This window comes from Trachemys scripta, chromosome 8 (genome assembly GCF_013100865.1).
Source record: "Trachemys scripta elegans isolate TJP31775 chromosome 8, CAS_Tse_1.0, whole genome shotgun sequence".
Lineage (NCBI taxonomy): Eukaryota > Metazoa > Chordata > Testudines > Emydidae > Trachemys > Trachemys scripta.
In genome coordinates this window covers 76,027,844-76,038,971 of record NC_048305.1, presented here as the reverse complement: position 1 = coordinate 76,038,971, position 11,128 = coordinate 76,027,844, and the positions used below count along the sequence as shown (strand labels likewise).

At 40.4% G+C, this 11,128-nt stretch overlaps 1 protein-coding gene across 1 annotated transcript in view; it reads left to right on the top strand.

Moving 5' to 3' along the window:
• The window catches only part of BRDT (bromodomain testis associated), a 42,594-nt gene that overhangs the window by 7,748 nt on the left and 23,718 nt on the right, over positions 1-11,128 (top strand). The window contains exons 4-9 of the mRNA XM_034779681.1: positions 491-850; positions 1,300-1,428; positions 1,716-1,904; positions 5,052-5,236; positions 5,308-5,597; positions 5,698-5,811. Coding sequence (XP_034635572.1) covers positions 491-850; positions 1,300-1,428; positions 1,716-1,904; positions 5,052-5,236; positions 5,308-5,597; positions 5,698-5,811 — 1,267 coding nt within the window. The remainder of the gene's footprint in view (positions 1-490; positions 851-1,299; positions 1,429-1,715; positions 1,905-5,051; positions 5,237-5,307; positions 5,598-5,697; positions 5,812-11,128) is intronic.

The following is an 11,128-nucleotide window of genomic DNA, read 5'->3' as shown; positions in this document are numbered from 1 at the left end:
GGGGGGGGGGCTAGAGCGGGGCTCCTCCGCCCCCGCCTCCCCCCCCAGTGTCCTCTTTTTTGCCTGTGGAAATATGGTAACCCTAACCTAAGAGCTAAAAGCTTGTACTCATGGCCTCTAATTAGGCCTCAAATACTAGAGTGCAGGAATATTTGTATTTGCTGGTGGCTGTTCTTATGTCAACTTCATAATCTAGTAACTTTTTTGAGATCTCACCCTACTTAAGTGACCGCAAAATAAACAAAACTGTAGTACACTTTTCTTCCAACTCTAAAGAAGAAAGCCTTGCACTTGATGCTAGATTGTAACACTTTGCTGAAAAAGTAGGTCTTGAACTTGTTTCTACAATTTTATATTTAAGTTGTGTAGAAAAAATACAGAAGCTTTTGTCTTAAAAAAAAAAAATAAACAAATTTCTCTTGTGCTATTTATCGTGGAATTGTGCCATTCTAGTTACTTGAAATATTCTATGTAAACTTTTGTTTTCTAGGTTAAAAAGGGTGTGAAAAGGAAGGCTGATACTACTACCATATCCACAGCAAGCTGTGAATCTTCTCCAGCACTTAATGAACCAAAAATTGCTAAAATATGTAGAGGAGAAAGTGAATGTAGTGTACCAGACAGGTATCTAAAGAAAGACTTGCCAGATTCTCAACAGCCACTTGAAGTTGTCAAAAATGTTCAATTATCAGAACAACTAAAGCATTGTAGTGAGATCCTTAAAGAAATGTTTGCAAAGAAACATGCATCATATGCTTGGCCTTTCTATAAACCTGTAGACATTACAGCTTTGGGGCTCAATGACCACCATGATACCATGAAATGCCCTATAGACCTTGGAACTATTAAGGTAAGGGGTTTTGGCTAGAATCACAACTCCTGGTTTATTCTCGTGCGTAGGGGATTTATGGTCCTAAATTAAATATACCTTTTAAATTAACATTAGCTAAAGATTTTTGGTACTATAGCAGAAAGTTTAGTTATTCAAAACTTGTTAGTATCATAGCTTTAATTCAATAAAGTTGTATTGCTGACAGTTAATATTTGCAACAGAATATTCTAAGTCAGAAGAGGCTATGTGATGTATGAGGTTGTGTTGTGGCTGCGGTTTATTTATTTATTTTAAATGGTGGTTTTGGAGCTTCTGCAGTATGGTAACCCTACTGCACCAGATTTATTCTGATGCTGGAAGTATCAATCTTCCTTGATTTTTACATTTGGCGTTAAGTCCCAGATACATAGTCTGTATCTTAAAGTTTAGATCATCTAAAATGCAACTTCATTATTGTTTCCTCATAGAAGAAAATGGATAACTATGAATATAAAGATACCCAAGAGTTTGCTGCAGATATTAGATTAATGTTTATGAATTGCTACAAATACAACTCTCCAGACCATGAAGTGGTTGCTATGGCAAGAAAACTGCAGGTGGGTTATCACTTAATAAATGAAACTGTGAGGACTCCTTGTGGCACCTTAGAGACTAACAAATTCTGGACCACCTAAGGTTCCCACTGTGGAGCTGTTCTGGTAATGGGTCTTGGAGAATTCTCTTCTGAGAGAGAGGAGAAATCATTGGGTGCTAAGTGACCTGTGACCATTCTAGGACATCTAGATCAATATAAAGAGATCAGTAAAGATCATATACTCTCCTATAAAGAGGTCCCAACATTTATTTTTATTTATTTATTTATTTATTTATATTTATATTTTAGGATATCTTTGAGATGCAATTTGCCAAAATTCCAGATGAACCTGTCGCAAGTATACCACCGTCACAGCCCAAAACAGAAAAAGCAAGTGCTTTTTCTAGTGAAAGCAGCAGTGATGACTCCTCTGAAGAAAGATCATCTGAAGATTCAGAAGAGGAAAGAACACGGCGCCTTGCAAAGCTTCAAGAGCAAGTAAGCAACAATGCTCTGGGTACAAAGTGCACGACAATTGTAGCCTGCGGTGGCTCTCATTCACATGTATCCATTCTAAGGTCTAGAACCATGAGTTGTCTGTAAAGAGTGTTTGTGGTGGTGTTGTTGTTGTTGTTTTTTTAAATGTATGTACAAAAGTGTGCATTTGGGGTGGTGCAGAATTATTTTCTTATGTGGTAGCACATTGTGCTGTGGTTACTTTGTGGGAGATGGCAGGTTCTCTAACAGCAGGCTTAACTTTTTACATACAGGCTTCAGAGCCTTCAGTATGATGATGTTGACTAGGATATCTGCTACCTGTCTTTTTAAACGCATTGGATTAAAATTCCAAAAGTGCCTAAATCCAGTTGGTATTGCCTTATTCTGAAGCCCTAATCACATTGGGCTCTTTGCACCTCTCAAGCAGTTGAAGAGGGAACCAGTTAGCATCAAGACAAGTCACTTAAGGCAGTGATTTTCAAACTGTGGGTCACGACCCTGCACTGGGTCACTCAATGGAAGGCACTGGGTCGCGGTGGCTCTGGTCAGCGCCACTGACTGGGCCGTTAAAAGTCCCGTTGGTGGTGCTGCCCGGCAAAGGCAGGCTAGTCCCTATCTGTTCCGACACCACACTGTGCCCCAGAAGTGGCCAATGGTTCCCAGCCAATGGGAGCTGTCGGGGATGGTTCCTCCGCCTAGGAGCTGGACCTGCTGCTGGCCGCTTCTGGGGCACAGCACGGTCCACAGTGCAAGGACAGGCGGGTAGTCTGCCTCTGCACCCCGGCTGCACTGCTGACCAGGAGCCACTGGAGGTAATACCATGCCCAACCCCACACCCCAATTCTCTGCCCCAGCCCTGAACCCCCCCCAAACCCCTCATTCCTGGCCCCGATCTCCTCCCGCACCCCAGCCCAGAGCTCCCTCCCACAATCTCTGAACTCCTCATTCCTGGCCCCACCCTGCAGCCCTCTGCCTCAACCCCTCCCAAACCCCTCATCCCCAGCGCTGTTGGGTCACAGGCATCAACAATTTTCTTCAAATTTTCTTCAAACTGGGTCGCCAGAAAAAGTTTGAAAACAACTGACTTAGGGTATGTCTACAATTACCAGGGCTTGAGGCTGTGGTGATCGATCCACCGGTGGTCGATTTAGCGGGTCTAGTGATGACCCGCTAAATCGACCGCAGATCGCTCTCCTATCGACTCTGGTGCTCCACTGGAACAAGAAGCATAAGATGGATCGACCCAGCGTGGTGTAGACACCGCAATAAGTCAACCTAAGCTATATTGACTCCAGCTAGGTTATTCATCTAGCTGGAGTTGTGTAATTTAGGTTGACTTAAGGGCAAGTCTACACTACAGAGAATTAAGCTCTTTTGCTTACTCCAAATCCTACTGAGCTATGGTTCTAGCCTCTGGCTATTCAACTACCCCTTCCTTTTGTGTCCTTCTCAGGACTTTTTCTTTCATGGATATCCTTGCTGCCTTTATGCATTTAGACTTTCTCTTAAAGCTACTTCACTTCATAAATTATCCCCATCCTAGGTTAACTACTTTCAGGCATGCTGACCTGGACTCTTAAATGCCTAACATCATAATGAAACTCCTTCAGGTTTTCAGTCCAATGAGCAATCTAATTCTTTGTTTGTTTTGTCTTTTGAATTTTGAGTAGTACTAAAACTAAAAAATATGTCCAAGTTCTGTGGAAAGCAGGTCAATAAGATGCTAGGCTACATTAGACTATTGTAAACAAGATTTGAAGTTTCTACTGATCCCTGCTGGATATGCCTGTCTGAGGAACAATATCAGTAGGAATTATCCTGGCATACTGTAAAGATCATAGGTCAAATCTAAAAATTTATTGAAAATCTAAGGGAATGTAATTAATCTGACACCATTTTCAACTCCTAATTTAAGAGGAGACTGCATGTGGATGAGAGAGTCTGCAACCTCCAAATCCTAAGAATGAACAAGGCTAGTATGTTATCAGTCTCCCTGCAGGCAAGAAAGCATCAGTGATAAGTTGCTTATAAATTAATTGCATCACTGAAACTTAAACTCTTAACAAAATTCAAATTGGAACTTCTACAGCTCCTCTATTTTCTATCAGTTTACAGTGTTGATAGCCTTCATAAAGGGACTGCAATCTTAGTATCATCTTACTCTTTTAAAAATATAATTTATTGAATTTTAATGAGCATAGCCACTGAGATTCCATCAGGACAATTACTGGTCTTTTTGCATCTCTTTCAAGATGCACAAATTCTGGCTAAAGTCCAGAGAAGTGCTCAAAATCTAATGAAAGGTGGATGGGTTTTAGCTCTTAATTTCAGTGTGCTGAGCTACTTAATTGGGAAAAGATGACTACTCAAACAGTATCAAGATGCGTGTTCGTCTCCATTTTGCTGAGGGCCGGGGGATTCATTGATTATCACCCTTACTTCTGCTTAACTGTTCTGCAGTAAACTATTCAGCTAATGTGTCTCAGTTGGACTTCTTATCCATCCTTTCCTCTTTTTTAATACCTATGCAATGTAAACTGGTCCTCTTTCTTTTTTTAACTTGGACAAAACATGAATGTCTCTGTAGGTGTTGTATAGTTCCAGCGGATTACTTTGAAGCCAGCACTTTATCTTGGTTTCAGTATAATTGTCTACCAGATGACAAGACTTCCAAAATAGCTTGGACTTATTATGTGAAGACTCTGCCCCCCCCCCCATCCTCTCTAGTCTACCTTGCACAGAACCACCTCATAGGAGGTGGGCAAGTGCTGCACTGAGACACTTGAGCCCCAAGTTTCTCATGCTAAAGAAGAGCTTTGGGATGTTCCTGCAGGAAGATAGATTTTTTTTGTTTTGTTTTGTTTTTTGAAAGTCTGGGAGGAGGATGGCAAGAGACAACCCTCATATGCACATGTACCTGCTACAAATGTTCTCCCTCTTAATGCAAGCCCCCGTTTTCCAAAGCTCCCCTCATCCTGTTTGTTCTACCTTCCAGAATCTCATTACACCACTGAGTAAACACCCTATCCATCCCTGCCTGGCTGCCAAAACTCTTCCATGGCCTTCAGAACCAGTTTCTCCCTCCACAATATTTTTCATGTAATGACTATCAAGATGCTTAGTTTCTTTCCTTCTTTTTTTTGACAGCTTAAAGCTGTTCATCAGCAGTTGCGGGCTTTGGCCAAAACCTCCTTGCCCAAGCTGAGGAAGAAAAAAGGAAAGTCTAAAAAGGGGAAAAGAGGCAAAGAAAAATCCAAACACAAATATGTGAATCAAAAGAAGAAAAAGCTAAAGCAAAAAAAGAAATTGAAGAAAAAACTGTCTTTAAATATGTAAGTGTGAGGGTTGTGTGGGTGACATTATTTTAAATTGCTCTCAATGCAGCAAACTTTCTCTCTTGCAGTCCGTCAAAGAAAACAAAGCAGCAAGTCTCATTGGCACGTAAATCAGAAGATGAGGATAGTGCCAAGCCTATGAATTATGATGAAAAAAGGCAGTTGAGTTTGGACATAAATAAACTTCCTGGAGATAAGCTTGGAAAAGTAGTATATATAATACAGTCAAGAGAGCCTTCACTGAGAAACTCCAATCCTGATGAGATAGAAATAGACTTTGAAACTTTAAAAGCATCGACACTTAGAGAACTAGATAAGTATGTGATGGCTTGTTTAAGGAAAAGACCAAGAAAACATGGTGTGTATATATCATGGATAAACTCTACACAAGATGTTTAGCCAGAATCTATTTTGGGTTTGGATGTAGCTCTTAATGTCTTTCTTTATTTCATATACAGCTAAGAAACCAGTGAAGTCAAAAGAAGAACTTAATTCTGAGAAAAAACAAGAGTTGGAAAAGAGGCTGCTGGATGTCAATGGGCAGTTAAACCCTAAAAAGCAAAACACCAAATGTAATGTGACCATTAGTTGTACTGCTCTGTTCTTTATAATGAGATTTCCTCCTGAGGTCTGTACTCTGGTGGGATTTCTTCCTTTTAGAATATTAGAGGCACTAAAAGTTGCCAGCCGTCACTTTTCTAACCTGCAAGAGTGGGAGATCTCTCCTATATTGCCTCAATTACACCACAACAGCAATTTTGTTGGTCAACTATTTTTTTTTCCTTCTGTCCCAGACTTTATCTGTTATAGACCCTTTTCTGTAACATTTTCTAAAAATATTAACAAAAGCTATCTTGTGCCTCGTGGGGTTAGCATCTCTCAAGTAATGTGGGGTGCCAGGCAGACCATAGGAATTGCCAGTTGCACCAAAGCAAAGGTCTATATTTTATGTGGCATCCTGCATCTGACAATGGCTAATAGCAAATGCTTCAGAAAAAGTTTCACTTAACCATGTTCCTCTTTTTCAAATCCTATTCTGGTGTGGTGGTGTGCATACTGAATTGGTTCTCTTCCATCTCCTTCATATCTTCTTTCAGATGGTAAAGACACAGCCAAGTGCCTGCAAAAAGTATGTAGTTAAAAATGGTCCATAAGCAATTTTCTTGGTCACTGGTTGCACCCAGCAGTCTCGGAGCTGTGGGGTCTCGGGAGAGTGACATAAGGCTCTCTTGAACTATAGTGTCAACAGATTAAATTCAACAGTAATTCAGCACAGAGGGTCTAATACTTCTGGAACGCATTGGTCAGGGGTCATTGTTTGGGTAAGGGCTCGTCTACAATTACAGCACTGCAGCACCACCACTGTAGTGCTTTGTGAAGACCCTACCTACACTGACGGGAGAGCTTCTCCAGTTGGTCTAGTTAGTTATTGCCTCTTGGGGAGGTGGAGTATGTTGATGGGAGAAGCCCTCCCATTGATGTAGCATTGTCTAGGCCGAGAGTTAGGTCAGTGTAACTACGTCAGCCAGGGGTGTGGACTACTAAGTTGGTAGTATAGACCAAACCTAAGAATCTGCATCAATGCCAGCCTCTCCAACTCCCACTGCTGGATTCTGTTGGAGTTGTGCTCTGATCCCTACTAAGCTATGTCAGTTATGAAGGATGTGACCAGATGCATTCAGGCTAGGGCTGTCAAGCGATTAAAAAAATTAATCATGATTAATTGCGCGATTAAACAATAATAGAATACCATTTATTTAAATATTTTTGGATGTTTCCTACATTTTCAAATATTGATTTCAATTACAACACAGAATATAAAGTGTACAGTGCTCACTTTTTATTTTTGATTTACAAGTATTTGCACTGTAAAAAAACCTGAAATATTATTTTTCAATTCACCTAATACAAGTACTGTAGTGCAATCTTTTATCACGAAAGTTTAACTTACAAATGTAGAATTATGTGCAAAAAAAACTGCCTTCAAAAATAAAACTATCTAAAATCTTAGAGCCTGCAAGTTCACTCAGTCCTACTTCTTGTTCAGCCAATCGCTAAGAGAAACAAGTTTGTTTACATTTACAGGAGGTAATGCTGCCCACTTCTTTCTTGCATCACCTGAAAGTGAGAACAGGCATTTGCATGGCACTGTTGTAGCTGGCGTTGCAAGATATTTATGTGCCAGATGCGCTAAAGATTCACATGCCTCTTCATGCTTTCGCCATCGTTCCAAAGGACATGTTTCCATGCTGATGACGCTTGTTTAAAAAAAAAAAAGTGGGTTAATTAAATTTGTGACTGTACTCCTTAGGGGAGAATTGTATGTCTCCTGCTCTGTTTTACCCTCATTCTGCCATATATATCATGTTATAGCAGTCTCGGTTGATGACCCAGCACATGTACTTCCTTTTAAGAACACTTTCACTGCACATTTGACAAAACACAAAGAAGGCACCAATGTGAGATTTCTAAAAATAGCTACAGCACTGGACCCAAGTTTTAAGAATCTGAAGTGCCTTCCAAAATCTGAGAGGGATGAGGTATGGAGAATGCTTTCAGAAGTCTTAAAAGAGCAACGCTCAGATGCGGAAACTACAGAACCCTAACCACCAAAAAAGAAAAGCAACCCTCTGCAGGTGGCATCTGGTTCATATTACGAAAATGAACATGCGTCGGTCCGCACTGCTTTGGATCATTATTGAACAGAACCCGTCATCAGCATGGACGCATGTCCTCTGGAATGGTGGTTGAAGCAGCAAGGGACATAATCTTTAACGCATCTGGCATGTAAATATCTTGTGGCAAACATCTGTTCTCCCTTTCGAGTAACATTGTAAATGAGAAGCAGGCAGCATTATCTTCTGCAAATGTAAACAAACTTTTTTGTCTGAGTGGCTGAAAAAGAAGTAGGACTGAGTGGACTTGTAGGCTCTAAAGTTTTACATTGTAGAAAACATCAAAAAAATTTAAATGGTATTCTGTTTAGCGGTCTGATTAATCATGATTAATTTTTTGAATCGCTTGACAGCCCTAAAAATACTTTATCACTTTTACAGTGCAAATATTTGTAATAATAATGTACATTTGATTTCTATTACAACACAATACCGTACATATTAATGTAGGAAAAACTTCCAAAATATTTAATAAATTTCAGTTGGTATTCTATTGTTGAACAGTATGATTAAAACTGATTAATCATGATTAATTTTTTTGAGTTAATAGCATGAGTTAACTGCGATTAATCGACAGCCCTAATTCAGGCGTCTGCTACCTTGGCCCATTGGGGTAAAACTCTATTGAAGTTCTGCTCTTAAGATGAGACCCCTAAATATCCAGTAAAGCGCACTTCAAGGCATGAGTCAAGAAACTTTTGCTCGGCTCTTCCTTGCTCAGAACTACTGGAGCTTCCAGTGACTTCAGATAGGGGTGTACCTCTGGATAGATCTATCAACTTTTACTGATGGTTTTTATAGTAGTGTGATAAAGATAGCACTGCTTCTTTACAGTTTTGAGGCATTATCCTAGCATAATCAATGTGGAACTTCTACACCATATGGATTGATACCAAGCCTATACCCTAGTCTTCAGCACCTTCTATGCACACATTATCAGGTCTACATTTTCCAGTGGAGCCAGAGATGATGCCTGTTCTAGTCCAGTAGATTCTCTCTCCTGGCTCACCTTGAGATGGATCTCTTATAAGGGTAGGTAAACCATGACCGTATAGCCGACTTGGATGGTGGAGAAATTATAAAAACCCTCCTGCCCCAGCAGTGGCACAGGGTGAGTAATGTGTGCCTATCATTGCTCATAGTGACTCAATCCTTACTATCAGACTCTTTTCTAGAAAGTCAGCTACAACAGAAGCAAAAAATCAGTATACACAGTTATGCTTCTACATCCCTAGACCCTGATTTTTAGATAATGTAAAATGCCATTTTCCCATTTAACATTCCTTTTGGGTGCTGCTTGCATTGCAAACTATAAGTCCCACAAAATAGACAGATATCACAACTGAAGCTCTACATAGCTCATTTTCTCTGCATTGGACACTAAACAGGAAAGTCTGGGGACTTGTCTCCAACAGGGAGACACAAAGAAGACAGATTTACTGAGCATGGCAGCAATTAAAGAGAGTGGTAGAATAAGAACTGAGGCTTGACTTCACTTAGTTCTCAAGTTCAATCTAAATCTTGATTCCCCTGGATTCTGTAGGGAAAGACTTCATGTTGGGTGGCTACAGTAGAAAATCAATCCATACTCTGAATCCTGCATTTTGGAAAAATGCTACTGAACTCAGGGGGAGGAGGAGGAACCATGAAATACCTGATAGGATTTTCTCCCTGTCCCAGGAAACAGAAAATGACCATTAAAGTAAATTTTCTATCTGCATTCACTTTGGAAAGTGCAAAATACTTCCATTTTAATTCCTGAGTTAAGGGTGGAGGAAAAAACTGAATTAGGTTATGGTTTGGGTTGGGGGGGGGCGGGGGGAAGGGAGGATAAAGAGTTGTCAATTCTGTTCCAACTAACGTATTTTTAGCAACACTTCAATATTTTTAGATGTGTTCTCTGCATAGACTTGTGGAAGAAAGAACAAATATCTGAAGTGGAACTGTTTGCATGGCTGGCTATTTTATTATGCATCTTGATGTGCTTTCTGACCAGGAACTGCCACTATTACAAATTTAGGAACATCTGAATTGCCATACCAGACTGGATCAGTGGTCCGTCTTATCCAGTATTCTGTTTCTGGCACCAGTACCAAATGTTTCAGAGAGAGGTGCAATAATCTCCATAATAGAAATGTACATCTCTCACATCTATCTTCAGGGCATATTCATGCTTTTGTTTGTGGTATCTTATGTATGTAGGCATATTTATCTCCCCAAAACTGGTACTAATGGTCCCATATCTAACAGTTTGGGCTGGTCCACACTAGCCCCCCACTTCGAACTAAGATACGCAACTTCAGCTACGTTATTCACTTAGCTGAAGTTGAACTATCTTAGTTCGAACTTACCGCGGGTCCACACGCGGCAGGCAGGCTCCCCCGTCGACTCCGTGTACTCCTCTCGCTGAGCAGGAGTACCGGCGTCGATGGCTAGCACTTCTGGGATCGATTTATCGCGTCTAGACAAGACGTGATAAATCGATCCCAGAAGATTGATTGCTTACTGCCGGACCCGGAGGTAAGTATAGATGTACCCTTAGTTGCAGCTTTCTTCTTGTCAACTGTCTGTAATGGGCTACACTCTTACCACTTCAAAAGTTATTTTTCCTCCCTTGGTATCCCGCTGTTAATTGATTTATCTCGTTAGACTGACCTCACACTTGGTAAAGCAACCCCCATCCTTTCATATATATATTTATTTATACTTGTTCCTGTATTTTCCACTCCATGCATCTGATGAAGTGGGTTCTAGCCCACGAAAGCTTATGCCCAAATAAATTTGTTAGAACGAGGAGTCCTTGTGGCACCTTAGAGACTTTCTTCTTAAGTTAGCTATTCTGGAGCTTTAGCCTGCAAAAACAAGGACTGTTGTGGAACTCTCTCCAAATCTTAATCTCCACTGAGTTAAATTGTTTATCTTCTCTTTAGGGTAGCAAAAATCTCTTTTGGTATTAAAAAGGGCTCAGTTAGACTCCAACAGGCCAGGGTGCACCCAAACAATGGCAGGTACATGTTGTCGTCCTTGTGAATAGGGGACAGAGATTTAGCAAAGGTAGTCTTGGCAGTCATGCAGATGGAGCGCATCTGAGTGTGGCTTTATTAATCTTAACACTAGGGCTGTCAATTAATCACAGTTGACTCTCTCAATTTTTTTTTTTTTGAGTTAATCATGATTAATCGCAATTTTAATCGCAGTTTAAAAAATAGAATAC